General features: G+C 39.0%; 2 protein-coding genes and 1 long non-coding RNA gene across 4 annotated transcripts; 2 read left to right on the top strand and 1 right to left on the bottom strand.

Annotated features, from left to right (window-relative positions):
• Positions 1-3,776: 3,776 nt before the first annotated feature.
• On the bottom strand, positions 3,777-5,018 carry LOC137236717 (deoxyhypusine hydroxylase-like). The gene has a single exon (XM_067759676.1). The coding sequence runs from the start codon at positions 4,904-4,906 to the stop codon at positions 4,004-4,006; it is 903 nt and encodes a 300-aa protein (XP_067615777.1). The 5' UTR covers positions 4,907-5,018; the 3' UTR covers positions 3,777-4,003.
• A 1,155-nt stretch (positions 5,019-6,173) lies between these two features.
• LOC137236721 (uncharacterized) lies at positions 6,174-6,873 on the top strand. The gene is made up of 3 exons (XR_010948597.1): positions 6,174-6,439; positions 6,499-6,672; positions 6,738-6,873. It is a non-coding gene; the product is annotated as an uncharacterized lncRNA (long non-coding RNA).
• Positions 6,874-19,357: 12,484 nt separating this feature from the next.
• On the top strand, positions 19,358-27,160 carry LOC137236532 (neurofilament heavy polypeptide). Of its 2 annotated transcripts, none has more exons than XM_067759263.1 (4): positions 19,358-19,998; positions 24,283-24,675; positions 24,741-25,563; positions 25,627-27,160. In XM_067759263.1, the coding sequence occupies exons 1-4, from the start codon at positions 19,729-19,731 to the stop codon at positions 25,695-25,697; spliced, it is 1,557 nt and encodes a 518-aa protein (XP_067615364.1). In that variant the 5' UTR covers positions 19,358-19,728; the 3' UTR covers positions 25,698-27,160. The 2 variants fall into 2 exon arrangements, with proteins under 2 accessions (XP_067615364.1, XP_067615365.1); XM_067759264.1 differs by lacking the exon at positions 19,358-19,998 and adding an exon at positions 23,805-24,001.
• The last annotated feature ends 227 nt before the right edge of the window (positions 27,161-27,387 follow it).

The following is a 27,387-nucleotide window of genomic DNA, read 5'->3' as shown; positions in this document are numbered from 1 at the left end:
AAACCAGCATACAAAGCTCATCGTGTGGAAGTAGAAAGGCCAGAGTGGGTAGATACAATTTTGGAAGCCCTGAAGGGATCACAACAGAAAAATGCCGGAGTTATGAAATGTTTCAAGTGCGGCAACCCAGGTCACATTGCACGTCATTGCGATCTTGGTCCTAATAGTTCCAACAATGTGGGTGGCCATAAACGCAAAGCTGGAGGAGATGAGCAAGAGCGAGTAAGAGATAGAGAGCTAGATCCAGCTATTGAATGCCCTGTGATATCTGTGTCGCAAATTGGTAGAAAATCAAGCAGTCTTACCGTCAGAGGGAATGTGGATGGCAAAGAACGAGTACTGACTGTAGATAAGGGCGCATCTCATTCCTTGATCCGATCTGACTTGGTCAACAGGAGAGTAAAACCGTTACCTGGAGCAAAGTTGCGTACGGTCACTGGCGAGTATAACCAAGTTCAGGGAGAAGTGATATGTGAAGTATTGATTGGGAAGGTCATGGTTCTACACAAATTTGTTGTGGCGGAGATTGTTGATGAAGTTATATTTGGAGTGGATTTCTTGGTTGACCACGACATCAATATCGATATGCAGAGAAGGGTGATGCGTTATAAGAATCAAGATGTGCCACTTAACTTTAGTTTGGGAAAAAGGGCTCAGCAGTAATCGGGTACTGGTGGAGAATACTCGACGAAGGCCACGAAATTCAAAGGTAAATGTTGATAGATCGAATGGGCCAAATAAATCAAAATCAAAAGTACCTGCGAGAGAAACACTGGCATTGACAAAACCTAAAAGACGCAGGAAAACGAAGCAACGAATTTCCGAGAAAGAATGCGAGGGTAGTTTCAAGCCGGAGCGCACTACTGTTGTAAAATGTGGGAACGATACCGATTATGCAAAGAAAATTCGTCCAGCGCAAGCTCTACGAAGTGGTTCATTGACCAAACAACAGAGTGTGAAGGAACGGCCCAGGGTAATGAGTAGTAAGATGAAACACTGGCATGACAAGAACTTTAATTCGGAAGGTTTCTTGGCGGGAGATTTGGTACTGTTAAACAGCCCTCACCGGCGGAAAGGTGTTCCAGCTAAATTTCGGTGCAGTTGGGAAGGCCCGTACAAAGTTGTGAAGAAGATCAGTGATACCATCTACCGCATACAAACCACTGGGAAACCACGGGTTAGAAGAGTGGTACATTTGGAGATGCTAGCGGCAGTTAGATCGGGAGATTTGTCTGATCGGGACGATCAGACTTAGGTGGAGGGCAGTGTCACGGATATTAGCATCACAAAGTTATTCCATCACTAAGGCGATGCTAAGGCCATGCCAAGCAGTATTTACGTTAATAATCAAATCAAGTATACACATATATAAGGCAGCCCAGAGAGATGTCACACACAGATGCATTTACTTATACGCCTATGTGCGCGCGAGAGACTGTAAACTACAAACATTCACATCAATAATTCAATCTTTATGTATCTACATAAACGAATAAACAATTGCGTCTACACATATGTACCATGTACGAATACGAGGAGCGGAGAGTCAATGCGCAAACACATGCATATATCTGAGAAGTTTGAGAGCTACTGGACTAGTAGATTCTGGAAGCGCCTAAAAGATGTATAAAATTGTGCAATTTTAGTTATAGCTGAGAAGTTTGAGAGCTCATGGACAATGCTAGTACATTCTGGAAAAATGCGACCGAGGAAACCAAAGGGTATAAAAGGCAACAGATGTATTGGCGCTGCAATTCAGTTTGATTTGAGCAATCAGTTATTGATTAACCACGCGATCTGGCGGCCAATAGTAGAGTTTAATTTGAGTTATCAATCAGTTTGGTTATTAAGCCAGCGAGTAGCAAAGTATAAGTGTTATTGTGAAGTACTTTGATAAAGGCCATATTTCCATTATTCAATATTGGAGTTATTTATTCAACAATTTAGTGATTCGAACTTAGCAGAGGATTGCAAATAAGAGGATTTGCAAGTAAATTCGTTACAATATATAAGCTTTTCGCTGAGATATGTTGGTAATTTATTAACAACACCGCTTTGGTCGCTTTGATTTCACAGCAAGATTACAATGAAACGCCTTTCCGATTTCTCAGCTTTGAAGTGGCCAAATCGTTTATGAAAATTCGGCCTTAGTCAGAAATGTCAGAATATTAAAACACTCCGAAGGTTTTGGGCATATTGTCATCGGTGTTGATGGTGCTTTGCTGTATATAGATCCGGTACGTTCCAGTGACAAGCACCATTAAGGTACCTACCATCTCGGACCCGCTTTATCTATGAATAACTCGCAGTCGCCAGAGCCTCAGGAGCTAAATAAGTGTATGATACATTCACATTTCTAACGACTAAAGGTGAGGTGAAAAATTGGGTTTCGGAAGGAGTCCTTTAGTTAATCTGTTTGATAGTTTTCGTCCAACCCTGCGTGGCAAGAAATGCAGGCCAGCCAAACTTTATTGTGGTGTGCTAAACTGTTAAGTTTTTTCACGCACTCAAAGGCTTGAGCATCTCATACCGCAAATGTCGATATAGCCTTGAGTTTTCTTGACTGTCACTCAATTTTTAATACTCCTATTAAGATTTATTTCTGCAAATATTCTATTGCGGCTACTTTCGCCAAATCGCCTGGGAACTGTCCCAGTTGTATGGGGCTATTTAATGCTATGCATTCAAAAATTCCAGCTCAACTTCAACTTTCAAGACTTTTAGAGTGCCTCTGTCCCCAGATTCAGTTCTAAGTATGTTTTTTTTTTCAAATCACTTTCTCAAAGATGTTGTCTCCGGAAAGTTGATAGATGGGGCTCATCTGTTATCTTCTCTCCTTTTTGAGATAACGGTGAGTGCGTGATTTTTTCACGGTGATTAAAATGCCCTGGACGACAACCGATTGTTCCATGTACTATTATAGGCTTGACTATAACAGTGCGCATATATCTTATTGCACAAGATCTGTGTCGAATGTTACTGCCAAGTGTATAACTTCGGTCACAGTATCTAATTGAACCCCATGAAAGCGATTAAGTGGCTGTGTATCGCAAACTTTTCAGGCCGAAGCTCTGGCGATACCTAGTTCCTCAGGAGAATAAAGGGGATCGATGACCTCGAAGGGTCCACGTAGTCTTATCATATCGTTACCGTGATGATCGGGTTAGTAACTTAAAGGTGATGTTTTCATCTTCGATAAAACCCCCAAAACCTTCAGGGAGTCTCCTAATCACTAAAATAATAAGGATCACTTCTTTGTGAAGAAAAATTGCCGTTTAAATTCCTTTACCATATCGGTCACTTTCGAACTTCCTTCTTACAACAACGCTGTCCCAATAGTCTTGGCATCGGAAAAAGCACCATTAAAGCACTTTAGAACAAGAAATTTCTGTCGTGAAAATTCATCTGCCTTTCAGAGTTGGTATAAAAAAATGTAGGGGATCTACCATATAAATTTCATATTATGGCGTTCTCTTTTCTGATAATAGTATCGCCCTGTTGGTTATTCTCAGCTCTCCAGTGAATGTGTTCCTTTCACAAAAATTTTTTAACTGAATAACAAAAGAGGTCTCATCATTATCTACAAAAATAGCCATAGCACCAGCTGATTTTATTTAGATTTTAAGAGGGTAGCGAGAGTGTGACATTTTTTCCAGAAAAAAACCACAAGGTTTCAATGAGTTGTCTCATTTTCAGATTTTTGTTTGTTTGTATTTCGTTGCCCGTTTCTGTTGCCTGAATTATCTTCTCTACCTTCAAAACAAACAGAACAGAACGTACTGTAGATTAGCTTTGCATTGCATATAAATTTTAGCTACATACATACTTAAATGCATTTGTTATATATATAAAATAATATAATATATTAATAATATTAATTTATTAAAATACATGTTTTAGAAAGAAAAATATTGGAATAATTTTGTCTGCACATTATTAACTATCGCAATTATGATAGTATTTGTTCTTTATCAAAACATCGTGTTGGTTGTATATATTTCCTTCAATTATCTACTTTCACCAAACCATCTGCATATTGAAATTCAGGACTATTTTCATATTCGTACATATCCAATGCTATTTCACAACTCTCCTTTACAACACGTTGTTTATCCTCTGCATAGCGATTTAGTATATCTATACACTCTTTCGTAGCAATTGCACCCAAAGCTTCCGCGCACTCATGACGTACCATTTCATTTTCGGTAGCATTTTCCAAGTTGTACTTCAGATAGGGAATACTGCATGGTTCTTGTATTTGACCTAACACAAAAGCTACTTCATGACGAAATAAGGCTGATGCATCCTTTAAACCTTCTGCAATGGTTAAAATGCTTTCGGTCGTACGAAGATTTCGAAGACTAAACATAGCACGATATCTTTCGAATAAACTTTGCTTTGAATTCAAGTAGGTTGCTTTTAATTCTGCAATGGTTTTATGGCCGTCTGCCGGTGGTGAGGGATCAACTGATGCATATGGATTTGTATCATCAACTTTTTGCCCACTTTGCAGCCAATGCAAGCGATCTAATGCGATTAAACATGTTTCCGCAACTTCTACTATAGGATCACCTTTGTAGTGTTCTAATATTGGTATAACTTCTGTCGCACCAATAGCACCAAGTGCTTCAGCCGCTTCATGGCGTACCATTGGTTCTTCTTTTGTATCTTCAAGTACTTTGGTTAAGATATTTATAGCTTTCTTATTTTGCATCTGCCCTAAGCAATATGCTAATTCATGTTTTAACAATGCTGATTCATCTGTGAATCCTCGACTAATTTCCTGAATTGCTTCATCGCCTCCAATGTTTTTAAGTGTGAATAGGGCACGGAAACGTTCTTTGAGTGGACGCTCCTTACAGTTCAGTACATCGCCAATCGACTTAATTTGCTCTTGTGTAACCATTTTCACAAATATTTGACTATAATTGCAATCTACGGAAAGATAAAAAACGTGTGATTCAATGTTTACATTTTGTAATAAAATTCCAATTGTCAATAGAGATGGCGGGACACTGAACATCGGCTGATACTATTGTTGGGCACATTGTTGGGAACTATCGAATGAAAACTATCGAGTTATTTAGTACACTCATTTTATTCATTCGATAGTCATTTGAAATTCGTTCATTACTAATTATTCGAATTACCAGTTTTTTGTACGAATGATTCGTTCATTATTATTTTTTCGAACCGTTCTTTCTATTTAAATTTTTACTTTGCATATATCAGTTTTGTTGTTGTAGCGGCATAACATGTATGCAAGCTGCTCGAAGTCACGTCGGAAGAGGTTAATATTTTTTGAAGTACAAAAGACTCCACCTTGAAATAAAAACAGACTCGTCTGCGAGGACACCAATCCATAGCAAGAAAATGCACTGACGCAATAGGTTAAACAATATTACAAAAAAAAAAAAAAAATCACAAACAGGATTAAGGTCTGGTTTTTCAGTGCGAGCTCAAACTCCAGTTAAAGTTGACTGAATTTAACCCTCCCACATCGAACGCTTAAGCTGATATGAGCAGCAAAATTCTATGCTATTGAACAAAGAGGCAAAGCTAATCAACTTTATATAGAGTTTAAACGTGTACTGAAAACCCGGCATAAGAAAATGATACGTCGTTCAACCATTTGTGTTCTAGCCGCGTTTCTTTTTGCCGAAGGCAATGAAAATGCATCGCATTTGGAATTTTTTGCATGGCGCGCATAGTGCAGTGTAATAATAGCATATCTCCACCTAGAGTTTTAACTGTTAAGATTTATTAAGGGTCATATTTTAACCTGCACTGTCTCCATTACAGTTTTATTTGAAGTGAATTTTTTAATATTGAGAAAGGTATAATGTGGGACCACATGTACAGTTTCAATTTTTGTGAAGGTTTTTAGCCACAAATAATTTACATTTTCGAGACGAAACAAAATAGGTTTTAAATTTGGCGGAAGACTTTTGTCATAATTTGACTATGACCATGCGCCATGCATTCTCAAAAAGCAAAATAATATTTGAGTATTTTAATTTGATAATTTTTTTTTTTCTTGTACTACAAATCTTGGCAAATCCAAACTTGAAAATCTTCCAAAAATATCTGTAATCCATGAATTTAAAAACTGCTCCAACCTTAAAATATTTTCCTATAAACCAAATTACATGACATATGAATTTTAGGTTGCCACACCTGAAATATTGTAATGATGGAAGAAATGTTTGACGATTGAACGAAGATTAAGTATAAACCTTCTGCCTTTCGAGATTTAGGACCTCGGAGACGAATCGTTCGCCCCCTTGCATTTTGTATAACGATAACGGTTCAAGACGAAAACAACTGACTCTTACGTGACGAAAACATAAAAAGTGAGCATTCTCTATAACGATAAGTCAATAAAATAAAGAATTAATTCGTTCCTTGAATTAAAAATAGATATAGCAGCTAAAAAGAGGTAATTTTATTATAACTAACTTAATTAGAGAAAATTTTAATCCATGTTTTTGTTTTTAGTAACAAGAAAACAAGCAGCGTGCAGTTTGGAGTGCTAGTAAGTGAATTGGAAGCCAATTTGGACCTGGCAAGAGGTTCGGGGACAAATCGAAATGCGATTTTAAATGGAATGAGGTAGCCAAGAAAATTAATGCTCTTGGCCCCCCAATAAGAACCGTGGTTGAGTGGAAAAAGGTAAGTGTGATATTTAAATGTATTTGTTACTACTAGCAACTTATCTGTAATCGGGTTTGTTGTAGATCTGGGCTCACCTCAAGAGTAGGACAAAACGCAAGCTTGTTGATAATGCGCTCAATGGTACAGGTGTTGGTCCATTTTGCCGCACACCACTCACGGAAACAGAAAAGACTATTGACAGGATCTTGTCCATATCAAAGGCAGCTGCACCGGCAGGACAAGTATTTGGAGTATCTTTCAATAATAACAACAACAATAACAGCACCAGCCACTGCAACAATTGCAGCAACAACAGCGCCAATCACAGCAACAACGGACATCTGCACAATCACATGTTCAGATACACCTACAAATCCGACATCACCCTCTGTACAGAACCATCATCACATAACACAGACCATAACAATATAACAACATCAACACACCGTTCACGGGGAACAAAAAGATTGTTCGAAGAAAGCATAGCGAAGTATGCAAAGGAGCAAGCAGAAGCTGCAAAATCGCAAGTTCAGAAGGTGAAGAAATTTTCGGACGTTGTAAGCACCCAAGCAGATGCAATGAAGTCTATTGCCGCAAGTTTGGAAAGCTTAGTTAAAATATTGCAAAATAAATAAAGCTTACAAATAACACCCATCTTTATTACTTTTAGGGTTTGCTCAGTATGTATACCACCTACAACAATAATAACCTTTCCTTTCTCTCAAAATAGGAATTAGCAGGATTATGGCCCATATCTAAAAAATTTTAATAGACAAATGGAAGATGATAATGAAATAAGGAGGAGAAAGGGTGGGAAGAGTAAGAGGAAGAAAGTAGGAAGATGAAGAGCAGGAGTAGGAAGAGGAGTAGAATGTGGGGAAAGATGACGCGGAAGGGAATGGAGGGAAAGAATAAATAAAAATAAATGTAAGGCGCGATAACCTCCGAAGAGATCTAAGGCCACGCTTCTCTTCCAATTTGCGTCGTGCTCTTCTTGATTTTCCCTACAAATTGGCCGGACGGGACCTACACGTTTTATGCCGACTCCGAACGGCATCTGTAAGGCAGATGAGTTTTCACTGAGAGCTTTTCATGGCAGAAATACACTCGGAGCGAAGGAACGATATTTTTTCAAGTATATACAAACCAGTCTTCAAACCTGTTTACTTATAAAAAAAAAACCGCAAATAATATATGAATATATAAAACTTTAGTTATTGCAAATTGTTGCTGTTATCATCCTCAATTAACGGTGGAAAAGGTAACTGATGCTTAAAAAAAAAATACAGGTATTATGAAGTGCGCAACATACTGTAACGAATTTGCTGCAAATCCTCTTATTTGCCCTTTTTCTAAGTTCGTATCACTAAACTGTTGAATAAATAACTCCAATATTGAATAATGGAAAAATGGCCTTTATTAAAGTACTTCACAATAACACTTATACTTTGCAACTAGCTGGCTTAATAACCAAACTGAGAGCTTAAATCAAACTGACTTTGAAAATAATACTGCTCTTGCTCGCTAGATAGCGTCTTAATCGAAACTGCTTGATAGCTCAAACCAAACTGAATTCCAGCGCCTCTACATTTGTTGCCTTTTATACTCTCTGATTTCAACGTTCGCATCTTCTAGGCGCTTCCAGAATCTACTAGTCCATCAGCTCTCAAACTTCTTTGCTGTAACTACAATTGCACGATTTATAGCTTCTCTCATTGCATACTTTCAGGAGTATCTCAGATATATGCATGTGTTTGTGCATTGACTCTCCGCTGCTCGTATACGTACATGGTACATATGTGTAGACGCAATTATTGTTTCGTTTATGTAGATAATAGTGATTGAATTATTGATGTGAATTCACGTCACTGCTTAGCATCGGCCTAGAGATAGCAGCACCATTTAGTTTTGCTAATATTCGTAACACTGCCCTCCACCTAAGTCTGATCGTCCCGATCAGACAAATCTCCCGATGAAAACGCCGCTAGCATCTCCAGTACCACTTTTCTACTCCGTGGTTTCCCAGTGGTTTGTATGCGGTAGATGGTATCACTGATCTTCTTCACAACTTTGTACGGACCTTCCCAACTGCACCGAATCTTGGATGGAACACCTTTCCGCCGGTGAGGATTGTATAACAGTACCAAATCTCCTTCCAAGAAACCTTCCGAATTTTTGTTCTCATTGTACCTGCGTTTCATCTTACTACTCATTATTCTTGATCTTTCCCTCACACTCTGTTGTTTGGCCAATGAAGTTCTTCGCAGAGCTTGCACTTGACGGATTGACTTTGCATCATCATTATCGTCTGGACGTTTCACAACAGTAGTGCGCGCTGGCTTGACACCACCCTTGCATTATTTCTGAAAAATTCTTTCAGTAGTTTTAGTGCGTCCATTAGGGTTTGTCGATGCCGGTCTTTTTCTCGCAAGTACTTTTAATTTCTCTTTATTTTGCCCATTCGATCCATCAACCTTCCCTTTTGACTTTCGTGGTCTTTGTCGAGTCTTCTCCACCATTACTCGATTACTACTGAACCCTTTTTCCAACTTGAAGTTAAGTGGTATATCCTGGTTCTCATAACGCATCACCCTTCTCTGCATATCGATCTTGATGCCATGGTCAACCAAGAAGTACACTCCCAATGTGACTTCTTCAACGATCTTCGCCACAACGAATTTGTGTATAACCGTGACCTTTCCAATCAAGACTTCACATATCACGTCTCCCTGAACTTGGTTATACCCGCCAGTGACCGTACGCAACCTTGCTCCAGGTAACGGTTTTATTCTCCTGTTGACCAAGTCAGATCGGATCAAGGAATGAGATGCGCCCGTATCTACAGTCAGTACACGTTCTTTACCATCCACATTCCCTCTGACGGTAAGACTGCTCGATTTTCTACCAATTTGCAACACAGATATCACAGGGCATTCAATAGCTGGATCTAGCTCTCGATCTCTACCTCTTACTCGCTCTTGCTCATCTCCTCCAGCTGTGCGTTTACGGCCACCCACATTGTTGGAACTATTAGGACCAAGATCGCAATGACGTGCAATGTGACCAGACTTCCCGCATTTGAAGCATTTGATAACTTTTTCACTCCGCTTTTGCGATCCTTTCAGCGCCTCAAATATTGCGTCGACCCACTCTGGCCTTTCTACTTTCACACGGCGTGCTTTGAAAACTGGCTTACACAGAAGTGACGCTGTTTCCTGAATCAGAGCTTGTGACACCGTTTCAGCAAATGTTAGTTTTGGATTCGCATATGTAGCCCGCTTCGTTTCCACATCTCGTATGCCATTTATGAAGCTTTGGATTTTTACCCTTTCAGTGTATTCCACGGGTGCGTCCGCATTTGCAAGATGAGCCAATCTTTCAATATCTGAAGCAAACTCCTGCAATGTCTCATTTGCTTTTTGGTAGCGGTTTTGAAACTCAATTTGGAATATCTGTTTCCTATGCTCGCTTCCGTAACGTCTCTCTAAAGCGCTCATCAATGTTTCGTAGTTGTTCCGCTCGTACTCTGGGATGGTCTGTAAGATTTCCGCAGCTGGTCCTTTTAAAGCTATGAACAATGCAACAACTTTATCTTCAGCATTCTAGTTGTTCACTGTTGCGGTCTTCTCAAATTGTAAGACCTGGAAAGGAACAGAACCGTCAAACGATGGTGTTTTTACCTTTGGATTCCTCGTTGAAACTGTTGGGCGATTTATTTGCTACTCCTGTATACGACCTTTCAAAGCTTCTATCTCGGCATCCATTTTGTCCTCGAGCTGTACAATTTTTGTATTCTGTGCTTCTAACTGCGAAGACATTTGTGTCACCTGCAATGATAAGCGCTCCTCTTGGATGTAATCTGTGTCAACATTTCTGAAATACGTGTTTCTTGTGCTTGAATCTTCGATGTTATTTCTGACGACATTTCTGCAATACGTGTCTTCTGTTCTTCCATCTTGGATGTTATACGGTTCTCCTGGGATTCTAGCTGAGATGACATGTTGGATATTTGTGATGACATTTCTCTTATACGTGCCTCTTGCGCTTCCAGTTGGGATGCCAATTGCGACGACATTGATGCTACTGTCGATCAGATATTGCAGCCAATATCATGTTCAAGTCTGTGCTGGTAACCATCTGCGATGTTTTGTTTTTATCTTCAATTTTTGTTGTCTCCTCGCCATCAAGATGAAAGACATACTCTTCCACATCAATTCCTTCTGCTTCCATTGCCTCTCGTAGCCGTGCCTGAAGTTCGAGTTTAACGCCGCTTGTATTCAATCCACGGCTCTCCAACTCCTTCTTTAGTTGCTGGATCTTCAATTCACTGAACTTTGCCACGTCCTTGTTGTCCTCTGGAATTTATTCAACAATTCCTCTTCTGACACCAATTGTAGCTACTTTGCTGCAAATTCTCTTATTTGCCCTTTTTCTAAGTTCGTATCACTAAACTGTTGAATAAACAACTCCAATATTGAATAATGGAAAATATCCTTTATTAAAGTACTTCACAATAACACTTATACTTTGCAACTAGCTGGCTTAATAACCAAACTGAGAGCTTAAATGAAACTGACTTTCAAAATAATACTGCTCTTGTTCGCTAGATAGCGTCTTAATCGAAACTACTTGATAGCTCAAATCAAACTGAATTCCAGCGCCTCTACATTTGTTGCCTTTTATACTCTCTGATTTCAACGTTCGCATCTTCTAGGCGCTTCTAGAATCTACTAGTCCATCAGCTCTCAAACTTCTCTGCTGTAACTACAATTGTACGATTTATAGCTTCTCTCATTGCATACTTTCAGGAGTATCTCAGATATATGCATGTGTTTGTGCATTGACTCTCCGCTGCTCGTATACGTACATGGTACATATGTGTAGACGCAATTATTGTTTCGTTTATGTGGATACATAATGATTGAATTATTGATGTGAATTCACGTCACTGCTTAGCATCGGCCTAGAGATAGCAGCACCCCTTAGTTTTGCTAATATTCGTAACAATACATTAACGATTTGCTTTGCCTTTTCGGTAGAGTAATGCAGTCCATGCGAGCCTATTATGCTCCGAAATCTGTTCTTCAACTCTCCGATGCAGCGTTCAATAATATTTCTACCCTTTTTATGTCTTTCATTATATCGAATCTGCAATGCGCCAATGGGAGTGCGGACAGGTGTCATTAAATATGGTTGTAGTGGATAGCCGGAATCACCTGTTCAGAAATAAAACTCAGTAAAGTATTTAACACTAATATTATTTATTTTAAGCCCACCGAGAAGCCAGGAGTTAGCTCTCCCTCTTGTGAGCACATCTAAGCTGCTCTTTGACAACTCTTTGTTTCCAAATAAAAGAATCATGGTTGGCTACGGGGTACCTTGCATCCACGTAAGTAATCACCATGTTGTGATCACAAACCTGTGAAGTAAAAAATAACTGAAGAAATATGAGGAAGTAAAACAGGAGTGAGAGGAAAAGGGAACAGAAAGAGCTAGGTTTACAAATATAGTAAGAGAAAAAATACAGAAAGAGAGGAATAGAAAAAAACAATGAATTCACTGATACTTACCACCTTGACATTTAAACTGTAATATCCTTTTCGGTTATGGTATAAATGTCTAATATGATCGCAAGGTGACTTTATCCTCACATGGGTTCCATCGACACATCCTATGGCCCCCGGGATACCACATAAATTGAAAATATGTTCCTTCATGTTGTTCTCCTCATCCTCAGTTTTTTTGGAAAACTATCCATTTATTACAAAAATTGGCCTCAAAAACTTTTAAACATTCCCCGATGACTCTTACCACTGTCGGTTGGCTCATAGCCGAAACATGTTCATTTCCTACTGACTTTTGGAACTTCCAGTGGCTAGAAATCTTAGAAATGTTGACAGTTTCAGCTGCACTGGCAAGTGAGTGTTACGGAACGAGGTTTTAATATGCATTTTCGGTTCGTCATATATATGTCTAAACACTTTCTTGCTCACCCGAAAATTTGCAATAAATCTGTGGTAAGGTGCTGTTAGTATTCATACCAACTTGTAAATATACACTTACTCAGACTCCGGTAGGTCCAATATATTTAAGTTATCACGCAAATTTCTGCGTTCTACCCGTAGCTGGGCTTCACGATACCGTTCGGATATGATGTATACGGCAGCTGCATACATTTTGCTCTCAAACGGCGTTGGCGCACAATTTCCCGAAAACAAATAATAATTAATAATAATTTTTCTTATTTTTTTTTTTTTTTTTAATGTAAATAAACCCAAAATAAACAAATCAATTTTGTTTATTTTTATTTAATAATATGTCTAAACACTTTCTTGCTCACCCGAAAATTTGCAACAAATCTGTGGTAAGGTGCTGTTAGTATTCATACCAACTTGTAAATATACACTTACTCAGACTCCGGTAGGTCCAATATATTTAAGTTATCACGCAAATGTCTGCGTTCTACCCGTAGCTGGGCTTCACGATACCGTTCGGATATGATGTATACGGCAGCTGCATACATTTTGCTCTCAAACGGCGTTGGCGCACAATTTTCCGAAAACAAATAATAGTTTATAATAATTTTTCTTATTTTTTTTTTTTAATGTAAACAAACCCAAAATAAACAAATCAATTTTGTTTCCAGATTTATTTAATTGAGTGAAAAAAACATGAAAAACTTTAAAAAACTTAAGTGATTTTAATAAGTTTCTGAATAAAATACATATGGCAACATATCATTTGACAAATGCTTTCGCCAACACTTTGGCATAGCGTAACATGCCAACCTAATAAATCCGCACTGCGTTTTTTTAGCGCACGCAAACAACCGGCGTTTTTTGCCCTAACTCAAATAAGCATGCGTTGCGACAATGTAAAGCACATTGTAAATTTTACCAAGTAGCGCAACTAACAGATGATCGGTGAAAATTCGCACATTCACACGAACAGTTCTCGACTCAGTTTCAAAACAAAACTTTAGATTATTTAACTCAAATTTTAAAGTGAGATAATCCTTACGAATTTTTGTATATAGAATATATAAGGCGTTTTTTTGTTATTAAAACAATAGTTTTATTTTTATTAAAGCTTTTATCATTTTTCTTTTAACTTTGAAAAAACTCCGAACACCATTCCTTCATTTTATGACATTCGACTGCATAGTCCACTGCCTTCCACTCTATTCGCAACATAACCTCTATTTAAGTTGCCAAACTATATAGTAAACAATGGTAAAGCATGTGTGCAAACGTCAAATCTAAATGTCACGCAGAACAAAAATTGGAAATCGAGTTAGGTTTTCACGCAGCAAATTCAATTTGGGTTGCTCTCATACAAGTTGTATGTGCATGAGACATTTTTGACAGAAAATGACTTGCGTGCGTTTACATTAGGTTGGCATGTAAAGGGCCCATTACTGATATTTAGCATAGACTTGACTTGTTGCCAGGTCGCAAACCCAAATCATCCGGGTACCCCAATGCTTGCCCAAGGGCGCCCAGTCCCAAGGCCACAACAGCAATTGCGTCCTGGCCTTCCACAACCTAGGCGTAGTCACCCCTCACTTACCCCTAGAGTGGCGGCGTCACCCCTCATGCACTTCAGAATTCTGCAGTTCAACTGTAATGGACTAACTGGGAAGATTACGGAGATAGTCGATTTCATGAAGCGGCACAACATCCGCATTGCTGCGATTCAAGAGACTAAACTCACGGCAAGATCTGCATTGCAGACCTGCTCTGGTTATAATGTCCACAGGAAAGACCGCGAGAGCGGAAATGGAGGCGGCCTCGCGTTTATTATACACCACTCTGTGCAATATCATATATTTGATCCTGGCATCGACCGCAGTGACAATGTCTTAGAACGTCAAGGCCTATCTGTCAGGTCAGGCGATGCAAATCTAGAAATCATCAACATCTACATCCCTCCTGTCACCTGTTGCCCCAGTGGATACCGCCCTAATATCGAGGCCTTACTCACTGGCAACAATCGCATTATCTTAGGCGATTTCAATGCCCATCACGACCTATGGCATTCAAACTTGCGGGCGGACAGTAGGGGTGAGATGTTGGCGGATCAAATAGACGAAACGACGTTCTGCACAATAAACGGAGACGCCCCCACACGTATGGTAGGAAGCTGTCATAGCTCGCCAGATATCTCAATCGTGAGCGCAGAACTCGTAAACTGCGTCAACTGGCAGCCGATGGTAACATTGGCATCCGACCACCTGCCCATACTTATTTCGTTCGAGCGTACCGCCGACTTCATCGTCACCGAAAAACGCACTTTCATAAACTTCAAAAAAGGAAAGTGGGAAGAATATAAATCTGCAACAGACAGCAGCTTTGCTGCCCTCCCTATCCCGACTGATGCCCGGCAAGGGGAGCGTGCCTTCCGTAAGGTCATTGAATCCGCCTCGGCACATTTCATTCCCGCCGGGAGAATTCCCGAAATCCGGCCCCGCTTCCCGGCGGAGGCCGCGAGCTTAGCGAGGGAACGCGACCTTATAAGACAGCTTGATCCAGGCCACCCCCAAATAAGGGATATAAACCAACGCATCAGATTGCTTGTGGACGAACACAAGCGGGCGAAATGGGAAGAGCACCTAAGAGGTTGTAACCTCTCTACCGGTGTAGGTAAACTTTGGTCCACCGTAAAGTCCCTAACGAATCCGACTAAGCACAAAGACAAAGTTTCCATAAGGTGATAAGGTACTGTGCAAGTCTATGTTGTTGTTGTTGTTGTAGCAATGCTCGCCCCACCTAATAGCCGCGACCGATCACAAATTGTCATCAATATCCTCTAACGGGAGTCCAAGGAAACTTGCCGTTTCAACAGGGGTGGACCATAAGGAAAGGGGTATTAGAGGCGTTGGTTCCACATTACAATTGAAGAGATGGTTGGTGTCATGTGGGGACACGTTGCATGCGGGGCATATATTTTGTATGTCAGGGTTGATTCTGGATAGGTAAGAGTTTAACCTGTTACAGTATCCAGAACGAAGTTGAGCAAGAGTGACACGCGTTTCCCTGGGGAGTATGCGATCCTCTTCCGCAAGTTTTGGATAATTTTCGTTAAGCACTGGATTCACCGGGCAATTCCCGGCATAAAGGTCCGACGCCTGTTTATGGAGTTCACCAAGGACATGCTTGTGTTTTTCACTTCATACGGCTGGGTTCTCAGGTGCCGTATTTCCTCAAAATGCTTACGGAGATGACTCCTTAAGCCCCTAGGCGGTGCTGGTTCATCAATCAGATGTCTGTTGGGATGCCCAGCTTTCTGGGTATTCAACAGGAACTGTTTGGTCAGCATCTCATTTCTCTCCCTGATGGGGAGTATTCTCGCCTCATTATGCAGATGGTGTTCTGGGGACATAAGAAGACAGCCCGTGGCGATTCTGAGAGCAGTATTTTGGCAGGCCTGTAGTTTCTTCCAGTGGGTGATTTTTAGGCTTGGCGACCATATGGGTGACGCGTAGCACGTAATCGGCTGGCTAATTGTTTTGTTTGTAGTCATGAGCGTTTCTTTATCTTTTCCCCAAGTACTGCCATCGAGGGATTTGAGGATTTTGTTACGGCTCTGAATTCTCGGAACAATTGCGGCTGCGTGCTCACCAAAATGTAGATCTTGATCAAACATCACACCCAAGATTTTGGGGTGTAGGACAGTCGGTAGCGTAGTGCCATCGACGTGGATGTTCAAAATGGTCGACATTTGGGGCGTCCATGTTGTAAATAAGGTCGCGGAAGATTTAGTCGGTGATAATGCCAGGTTTCGCGAGGCGAAAAAACTGGAGAGATCAGGGAGGTAGCCGTTTATTTTATTGCATAGCGATCGATCTTTGGGCCTGGCCCTGTTGCCATTATTGTGCAGTCATCGGCGTAGGAAACGATTGTGACTCCTTCCGGTGGTGAAGGTAGCTTAGATATGTAGAAATTAAACAAAAGTGGGGATAGGACACCACCCTGTGGCACCCCTTGTTTAATTCTCCTTGGTTTTGATGTTTCGTTTCTAAATTGCACCGATGCCTGCCGACCACCCATATAATTTGCGGTCCACCTTTTAAGACTTGGGGGAAGGGTAGACCCTTCCAGGTCCTGCAGTAACGAGCCATGGTTGACCGTATCGAAAGCTTTTGATAGGTCTAGGGCTACGAGTACTGTTCTATGGTGGGGGTATTGATTTAAACCGCAATTTATCTGGGTGCTAATGGCATTTAGCGCGGTGGTAGTGCTATGGAGTTTTCTGAAGCCATGCTGATGTGGGGCTAGCTGCAAATTTGCTTGGAAATAAGGGAGCAAAATGGCTTCAAGCGCCTTTGCCACTGGCGATAGGAGAGATATCGGACGATACGACTCACCTATGTTAGCTGGTTTCCCAGGCTTTAATAGCGGGACCACCTTGGCCATTTTCCATTTCTCAGGTATGACAAAGGTGGAAAGAGACAGATTGAAGACATGCGCTAAATATTTGAAACCCTCTTTCCTTAGGCTTCGGCATCGGCATGGCTATGCCGTCTGGGCCCACTGCTTTGGATGGTTTAGCACGACCAATGGCGTCCTCAACCTCTTTAGCGGTGATGGTGATTGGTGACGCGCTGAATTTGTGTTTATGTGCGTGTCTATTGGCTCTCCGTCTATCTTTGTCGACCGTAGGATGTATTATATATTGTCGGCAGAAAGCGCTCGCGCATTTTTTCGCGTCCGACAGCACTTTGTCGTCAAAGGCGGGAGTTTACGGTGGACCAAAGTTTACCCACACCGGTAGAGAGGTTACAACCTCTTAGGTGCCCCTCCCATTTCGCCCGCTTGTGTTCATCCACAAGCAATCTGATGCGTTGGTTTATATCCCTTATTTGGGGGTCGCCTGGATCAAGCTGTCTTATAAGGCTAAGTTTGCGGCCTCCGCCGGGAAGCGGGCCGGATTTCGGGAATTCTCCCGGCGGGAATGAAATGTGCCGAGGCGGATTTAATGACCTTACGGAAGGCACGCTCCCCTTGGCGGGCATCAGTCGGGATAGGGAGGGCAGCAAAGCGGCTGTCTGTAAAGGATTTATATTCTTCCCACTTTCCTCTTTTGAAGTTTATGAAAGTGCGTTTTTCAGTGACGATGAAGTCGGCGGTACGCTCAAGCGAAATAAGTATGGGCAGGTGGTCGGATGCCAATGTTACCATCGGCTGCCAGTTGACGCAGTTTACGAGTTCTGCGCTCACGATTGAGATATTTGGCGAGCTGTGACAGCTTCCTACCATACGTGTGGGGGCGTCTCCGTTTATTGTGCAGAACGTCGTTTCTTCTATTTGATCCGCCAACATCTCACCCCTACTGTCCGCCCGCAAGTTTGAATGCCATAGATCATGATGGGTATTGAAATCACCTAAGATAATGCGATTGTTGCCAGTGAGTAAGGCCCTGATATTAGGGCGGTATCCACTGGGGCAACAGGTGGCAGGAGGGATGTAGATGTTGATGATTTCTAGGTTTGCATCGCCTGACCGGACATATAGGCCTTGACGTTCTAAGACATTGTCCCTGCGGTCGATGCCAGGATCAAATATATAATATTGCACAGAGTGGTGTATGATAAACGCGAGACCGCCTCCATTTCCGCTCTCGCGGTCTTTCCTGTGAACGTTATACCCAGAGCAGGTCTGCAATGCAGATCTTGCTGTGAGTTTAGTCTCTTGAATCGCTGTAATGCGGATGTTGTGCCGCTTCATGAAATCGACTATCTCCGTAATCTTCCGAGTTAGTCCATTACAGTTTAACTGCAGGATTCTGAAGTACATAAGGGGAGACGTCGTCACTCTGGGGGTAAGTGACGGGTGACTACGCCTGGGTTGTGGAAGGCCAGGACGCAATTGCTGTTGTGGCCCTGGGACTGGGCGTCCTTGGGCAAGCATTGGGTATCCGGATGCTTTGGGTTTGCGACCTGGCAACATGGCGCGATGAAACCCGTCGGGGGGTTGCCGTCGCGAGACCAGAACATCTAGGAAAGTGGCACCACCCAAGGCAGGAGCTGCATTGGGTGGATGTCGCAAACCTATATATTCTGTGCTGGCAGACGGTGCAAACGGAGGTAGGGACTAAGAGTCTGTTTCCCTGACCTGCACGATTGCTGCCGGAAGTCAAGTCTATGTTAAGTATCAGTAATGGGCCCTTAAGAAACGTAAAGGCCGAACGAAATTGATAGAGAATACCATTGCTAGACGAAATCGTCAAGAGACGAATCGTTTGCCTGAGCTATCGTTCGCAATACAGAATGATATCCTTGATTTTGTATGGCAAAACTTACAAAATTTAGCGTTAAATCTCCTCAGATGCCTGAATCTCGAATAAAGCTCTGAGTGGAGATATGCTATAAAGTGATATATATGGTATGAAAATGTCCAATATTTAAAATCGTCCTGGCAGCGCTGGCTACTTTGTTTTGCAGCAGTGCTGCCAACTTTACCAGTGACATCTATTCAAATTCCACATTCAGCGAGATGACCTACGTAACTGACACGTGTTCCAGTGCTTAATTTTAGTTCGATATCTATAAATCTTCATTGTGTTTTCTAATTTCCAGCACCTACAGTTAAAATTTCAAGTTTGCAAACTATTTGTGCATTAAAAGAAAATACAGAGTAATTACTCACCGATGGCACCACTCGTACAATGTAAATAAAATACAACCCTGAGTTTGTAGGTATTCGTTTAAAAGAAACGAGTTGTCAAGCTAAACGGATGCGCGGCGTTACGTTTTGGTGTGCAAAATTTATTTCTTTGAATTTACATGTTTTCGTATACAATTAATACAAAAATATAATATAGAAGAATTTTTGAAGAGTATTAGTTGTGTATATAACAGAAATATAACTCGAGTTCGCGATTATTTCGGTAAAAACCGCGTGAAAAAAGTCAAAACTAGCAAGGGAAAATTTTCGGCGTGTGTGTCGTGAATCTTGCATATATATTAAAAAAGGTTAAATTGAAAGCGCAATATTAATCGTTTGAGTGCAAACTGTTCAAGATAAAATATAATAATAAATTAGTATATTAAAAACAAAAAAAAGAAAATAAACAATGTCTGAAGTTGCAAAAAGTGAAATACAGAAAAATGCTGTACCAGTGTCCGTCGAAGAAACGGCAGCAGAGGCATCGAGTAAACCGACGCCAGCGGAAGCATCGAGCAATCCAACGCCAACAGAGACAGAGGCGACGGTAGTAACCGAAAATCAAGTGGTCAATAACAACAGCGACGTTGAAGCTGCTGCAGGCGATGCAGGTATAACCGCTGAGGAAGTGGCCAAACCAGCCGAATCTTCGCCAAAAGTGGAAAACAAGAAGTCACCAGTAAGTATGGAAAGCGATTGATGCATGTTCGTAGGCATGTAATCGTGGATTCTGTCTAGGGGCTGTTGATTGTGAGGGACAGGTGGGGTGGAGACAATTAGCGATTCGGTGCGATAAAATATGTTGTGAACATTTACTATACACACAAAATAATAATGCTCGTGTGTTCGAGACCATCTGAAAGGCAGTCTTGCTTCCGTAACTATTTCATAATGGTATTAAAAGGGAAGCTTCAATATTCTGACGTGTACAACCATATTAATTGCATATACAAATAGGGGTTTCCACCTTTTTGTTTATTATTATAACTATGTGTGTACATTATATGCTTCAACATGTATTTATTATTTCAAGTTAATGAATGTACTTTGAATAACCCCACCATAAAGGCGCGTATTTTTCATCTGCTTGGATTTTGTTTTAGCCATGCACGAGTACTTGCGAAAATGCCACATTATTGCTGCGCCCGCCTTCGCATTTTCAAAGTACTATTTGGCGCATCAACTGTCACCTCTGTTTGCTTTATTCAGTTTATACGTATTTTCCACTAAAAATTTTCCTGCATTTGTCGACCGAAGTAGTCGCAGAGCTGCCATTCAGGCAATATCAAATCTGGTAGATTTAAATTTACTATTAGAATGGTAGATTTTTCTGATGTTATCATAAGAGAACGGTCAAGGCTTTATATTTATTTTAGTAGTTGGAAATATGTACCTTCTATTTTATTATTCAATTTCTTTAAAAAAATTTATTTGAGATGCGTTCTGCCTGCATTTTCAAACTGCCGTTTTTTGGAACTGAAATTGATCAACAGAATATTTTCTACAAGGGTCTGAAAAGTTACAAGGATCTGTCTATGGATATAAAAAGTTGCAACCAAATAACAGTCTTTAAAACAAAGTTATATGAATATTGTAAAACCTTAGCTATAAGATAGAAACTGTAATATATTCCAATTTAAGAATTAGTCTTCTGGCCGTAATAAATATATAATAATAATCAAATGAAACGCAAAACGATTTTTTAGGTGTCCAAGAAATGCTCAAGAATACTTGCAGGCTTAATTATTGCCCCTATTACCGTTTACAACTCAACTCTGGTTGAGTTGAAGTTTCGCAATTTGGTATTACAGATTACAACTCAACCTGTCAAAAAAAATTTCGGTTGAGTTGTCTAGTCTTACAACTTTTTGTGGCTTTGCCGTTTACAACCTTGTGTTGGTGTAGTTGTCAAAGACGTCAAAATCTTACAACTGCTTACTTACTAGCAGTTGTCTCATGCAATTTTGCAGTTTTGAAAAAATGTTACGTTTTAGAAGACGGTTCACCACCAAATTTTTAACAAAGATGTTCAAAGTTGATATCAAAAGACACGTTTCGACCTCCGGTTTAAGAATCCGAAAACAAAAATTGTAATTCTTTGCGACAGCATGGCACTGCTAATACGCGTCCAAAAATATCGAGACGCGTATTAATCTCGAGAACAATAATCCGAAGGCGGAAAAGAAACATTTTATCTCTTTTCCGGAGATATTTGTAGTTGAAGTTGAAGTTGGCGATTTTCATGTGGTTGTTGTAATGTTGTTGTCTTTTTTCGGTTTTTGTTTAATATCTTTTGAAGTAGTTAAAATTTTTATTTTCCGCCTTCGGATTATTAATACTGATGCCAAGACGCATCGTTTAATACCTCTCTCGATACTTTTGGACACGTATTAGCAGTGTCATGCTGTCGTAAAGAATTACCACAAAATTTAAAAATTTTATTTCTAATAAAATCTAATTTCATGTGGTTGTTGTATTTTGCCAGATTTTTTGTACACAGCTATGCAGAAAGGTGTTGGACCCAACCAGAGTTATTTTTACGAATCGCGGCCAAAGGCCGTCAACGCTGAAAGATGTTCTGTGCAAAAAAAACTGTGGAACGGGCCTCATATTTCGTACCCTCTCGGGCCATTTTGTGGGTCTTTGTAAATAACTTTCAAAAGAAATAAAATTTTTAATTTCCGCTCTCGAATCCAAAACGGAGATGGAAACCCGTCTTTTGATACCTCCTTTGATAAGAGTTAGATGGTGCACGGGCTAAAAAAAAATCCTAAAAACGGAGATGGAAACCCGTCTTTTGATACCACCTTTGATAAGAGTTAGATGGTTACGTTACCAAAAAAAAAAAGCAAAACATTTAAAGCCGGTAGTTAAACCTTTTTTAATCAAACAACAATCAACAATTTTGTACACATTTCTAGAAAAAACAACGTTTAAACGAATTACATTGAATAACTTTTTGACTTTAGTTGGACGAGGCTGGCCGCAGTTCGGATGCAGCCAAAATAGGTGAAATAATTATGCGAGTCCCATTGATACTTATCACTACTCCTGGTAATCCTATTTGAGTAAAATACAGTTTTTTCTGTTTGGGTTTTAATCTACTTCGCACAAATATTCTCCTCAATAATATCTAAAACCAGTCCAACACCAAAATCATTTCCACATCATATTTGATAGCTGCCGTCAGCAAGGAATCGGAGTATGGCGCATAATTTTAAAATACGAACGCGTATGCGGAAATGGTCCTTAATTTTGTTTAGTACTGAGTAAAATGCTTCCTTTCAAATCTGCAAAATAACTTCATATGAAACTCATTATTTGTTTGTCACTTAAACATTTTCTTACTAGGTGCTTGGTAGTTCCAAGGGATTGGAATGATCACGCGAATGTTTTCCGTATTCGCGAAATGTCAATCACCAACATTTTTGTCATTATAAAATAGATTTCATATAATATTAATAAAAAAAATCACGTTTGAAAATGCTTAAATTTCTGCCACAAATTGATCAGCTGTTTATTTATCTGTCAAATCATCACTTTCTGAAGTTGGCAACTCGATTCAATTTCAACTGAAATAAAGAGTTGTCTTAAAGTTGAGTTGTTTTAATTACAACCCAACTAAGTTGAGTTGTAAACGGTAATAGGGGCATATGTATATGGTTACAGCACTCATCTCGGAAATGAGTGAGCGCTACAAATATAAAAGTTCCATATCAAATATCTACAGAAATCAGTTGTTATATCAATCAAACATCTATAAATTTACATACGCTTGTGCTGCCATCTGACGAATGTTAGCAACTGCCGGTAAAGCAGTGTTTGTTCTAATCAAATATTCACAATAGTGCCATAGTACAAATACATTTCTTTTTGTGCTCACAATCTTTTATTTTTAACAAATTATTTTTATAAAATATTACTAAACAAAAGCACTAAGACCAAAATTGCCCAAAGCTCGCTAATAGCACGGATCACCATCTTTGCAACCAAAATTTTTTTTTATAGATTTGCATTCCAAATAAGAGCGAAAAAGGGACCTGTACATAAAAACAGCAATTAGAAATAACTTAAAAGATTGAAATTTGATATGAAATGACGGAATTCAAAAAATGAAGGTTTCAATATTCATATCTGCAGTCACAAGCAATAAGTTTTACGTGGACGAAGACGGAACCATAGACATAGCAACTACTGCAAAAAAAAAAGCCATTAATTATTAAAAGCAGCTCCACTAACGCCTCGGTCTGTTTGATAGAAAATTTGTTTCATCTCGGCAACACCATTTGCTGTGTATTGTCTATTTGTGTTAGGTATTCGTTATTAATACTCGCTGAGTTGAATACTCGACGAAGCAAAAACTCGCGGTGGCAGAGCGGTTCGCTTCGCTGCTTGCGCCTTAGTTTTATGTATTTGTTGTGTTTTTTTGAGGTTTGCTGTACTTCATTGCTGTGTTTGAGTTTTGCGCGCGTTCCGACTTTTGTTTGGTCGGCATCAGGTTCTGTCATTTTTGTATTCACGTTTAACATAAGTAAACGTTGTCTGTATTTTTAATAATCTTGTCCATATTGCATCAACATGGATGGCATATATATAGATATATATATCTATTTTGTTCCGATCGCATTTTATAGAGAATATCGTCCTGTTTCTGCTTTAACCACTGTTCTACAATTGAAAATGTGGGTAGCCGAAAAAAATCAAATAAACTCATAACACACATCCACACATCCACACATCCATATATCTAAATCTAAATTAAGAAGCTTAAAACCAAGAGAGTAATTTTTATTCCCAAACCTACTGTTACCTCGCCTTTAGTTATGTCTTCTAGTACCGACTTTCTCAAAGAGACATTCTAAGGCTTTGGTTCGCTATTTTATGAGCATTTTCCTATAATGAAAAAAACAGAAAAAACGGAACATTGTACTACCTACATATATTTTTTTAATACAATTTTTAGGTAAAACGGACACCATCAAAGCGTATGTCATTTATAGAACGTGCCCAAAAGGAAAGCGAAGAACTTGTTAAGAATATGGGTGGTAGTTTAGAAATTGAAGGAGGCAGACGTACACGGTCAAGTGCACGTGGTACGCCAACACGTGCCACAGCAGTTTCTACCCCACCACCTGCCAAAAAGGCACGTACTTCGCCGGCAAATGCTGGCAGCACTCCATCGCGTGGTAGAGGACGTGGACGAAAAATTGACATATCAGAGGAGTCTGAAGAGGCTAAAGAGGTGGCTGAAATTGAGACGGGTAAAAAATCTGAGAAAGGCAAAACACCAGAGAAAGCTAAAAATCATGAGAAAGTTAAAACTCCAGAGAAAACCAAAACGCCAGTTAAAAAAGAGGTGAGATTAAAACATTATTAAATTACAAATGTATACTTAATTTTTCTAAATATATTACACTGCAGCTCTCTCCTGATCAACCCAATAATACAACAAAAGAAGCAGCACCATCGGTCGCTAAATCTGCTAAAGTCACTGAAGTTGCTGAAAAATCCAATATCGATGAAAACAAAGATGAAACAGATGCATCCCTAGCAACTAACAAACTTACGGACGATAAAGCCGATGGCACAGCTGATATAGAAGCCATACCAGTAGAGAAGCACAACAATGATCAACAAGTCACCAGTAAAGCAGTTGTAGAAGAGACGCCCGCTGGGCAGAAAACTAATGTGTCATCAATGGAAACAGATGACGAACTGCAGTTTGTAGAGACTGCTCAAGAAGAAACACAGCGAGAGATCGAAGAAGTACCGACAGCAGCAACAGCAGAAACAACACTAACCATTGCCACCGAAGAAAAAATCACAACCGAGGTAGTAAAACTACTAACTCCAGAGCCAATGGATGTCGATTCGAATTCCAAAAGTAGTGATGTGGAGTTGATTGAATCTACACCGCCCGACATTACATCTGGCGCTTTAGCACCGGCTCAAACTGCAAACGAAAATACCGTCGTTCAGGCCAAAGTTCTCGATGTAGATGTCGTAGATGCAGATACTGAAGTCAATGTCAATAATATTGATAGTACACAAATTGTAGCTGCCGATGATGCAACAGCAAAGCCGGTTGTACCTGCAGTGGGGAATGTAGAAAAGAATTCAAAGCGCTTAAATAACGTTGAGAATATCGCAAAAATTGAATCTGTTACAGGTGTTGCTGCTAGTTCTGAAGCAAATGAAGTAAACGCTAACAATGATGGAACTGTAAAGCCAGACAATGAATTATGTAAGTTTTTCTCATAAAATTATATTTGAATCATTGCATAACATTTTGTCTTTACTAACGCAGGTGTACCGAAAGTAGTATCGCCATCAATAAATAATGCAAACAATGATGGCACCGTGACAACGATCTTGTAAATTATATACATGTACACCAACATCAACTTATTACACAACAGTCAAATCGTCAGCATTGGCCACAACAATTAAAATATGGACCCAATATCAATACAATCAGATGATTATTATTAGAGAATTTTTTTTTAATGCACGGATGTCTACCACAACCCGCCTGAAACATATTAATGAACTTATAGTTTTACTTTTGTTTTCCTATGCTAATTTTTTAATTTTTTGATGGCAAAAAACTCTTAAATTTAAATATTTAATCTGTATGCCTTTTGACGGGTAGGACTTACATGTATGTTGCGTAACATATGATTTCTTTCTGAATGGTCTACAGAATACATAGAAAATATATGTATGATTATATATGTATTATTTTTAAATTGTATTCAAACAATTAACAAAAACTATTACTATTTTTGATGATAACGTATATACAAAAACAATAAAAATATAAACAATCATTTATTGTTTTTAATGCGAATTTTACTCAATTATAAGGAAAATTTTATAACAAATAAAATATTAATCAAGAAGAAACAACAACCGCTTCTCAAAAATTATGCGTGTATGTGTGGAAAATCGTAAGATTTATAATTCGACAATTTACTGCAAGAACAAGAGAATTTCAATAAGCTCAGAAAAGAAATTTATACAGATGTATGTATTTTATAAAGGTTAATGTAAAGAGCAATAATAAAAAAAGGTAGAATTATATAAAGTATAAAAAAATCGGGGGAAGATCTTAGATATAAATATATGCAATTCATCACAAAACATTCTTTTCAACTTTAATAACAAAAAAAAATATGAAGACTAATTTTATTATTTTCCAATTAAATACCACATACTGATGTAAGTCGGTTTTATATCAATTCATTTACGCAATCGAGTTTTTGCATTTTAAGAAATAATAAATTTCTCCAAAGTATTTTTTTTGATGTGTTTCTATAATGCGCATGCCATATTCCATTTGCCTATATTTCAAATGCTTCTATGATTAAATTATACACCAAACTTTTGTTCAAAAAGCATGAATTGATAATATTACTCTAAAATTTTTTTCTTGTAATAGTTTTGGGCAGGCTTACTTTTTATTTGGAAATAATGAACAAATAAATTTTGTCTTGACTCCGAATACAGCTAAACATTCGGCCAGATCGTTCTCAATTTCGTTTGCATGCTGCTTAACAGCTTTCATAAATATTTAATAAATATAAATAATTTCTTTTCTAGATGAGCTAATATTTTTTAAATTATGTATTTGTATGTAAAAGAGTACAGTTCCGAAGTAAAAGGACCATAAACAAATATCAACAAATTTCATTGTCCTGTACATACGACGTATGCTAAAATCACTATTTGGTCCAAAGTCGAAGAGAAAGCAAAAAAAAAAAAAAATAAAATTGTAAGCAAAATAAACAAACTATTTCGTCAGTGCTACTTTGTAACAACAGCAAAAAATAAAAGAAAAATTTTAGTTTAGCTGTAAACAAACTTATCATTTAAGATATCTGTACAATTTAATTATACATATACACTATATACATTTCTTTCTTTTGTAAATAAAGAATTTAAATACACAAAAGAGACAAAAAAAAAGGAAATGTAAAACGCATTTCATTATAGTCAAAAGAATATATATATATGTATGTATAGTTTTTCCGATCAGTTTGTTGGTAAATTCTTAGTTTTTTATAAG

Source organism: Eurosta solidaginis, chromosome 1, assembly GCF_040869045.1.
Source record: "Eurosta solidaginis isolate ZX-2024a chromosome 1, ASM4086904v1, whole genome shotgun sequence".
Classification (NCBI taxonomy): Eukaryota; Metazoa; Arthropoda; class Insecta; order Diptera; family Tephritidae; genus Eurosta; species Eurosta solidaginis.
This window is presented reverse-complemented; position numbering and strand designations above follow the sequence as displayed.

What these genes read in the sequence shown, in the direction of transcription:
- LOC137236717 (XM_067759676.1), bottom strand. Translation starts at nt 4,906, where the DNA reads ATGGTTACACAAGAGCAAATTAAGTCGATTGGCGATGTACTGAACTGT.
- LOC137236532 (XM_067759263.1), top strand. Translation starts at nt 19,729, where the DNA reads ATGTCTGAAGTTGCAAAAAGTGAAATACAGAAAAATGCTGTACCAGTG. An exon ending in AAACGCCAGTTAAAAAAGAG is followed by an intron (nt 24,676 to 24,740) that starts GTGAGATTAAAA and finishes ATTACACTGCAG; the next exon opens with CTCTCTCCTGATCAACCCAA. An exon ending in AAAGCCAGACAATGAATTAT is followed by an intron (nt 25,564 to 25,626) that starts GTAAGTTTTTCT and finishes TTACTAACGCAG; the next exon opens with GTGTACCGAAAGTAGTATCG.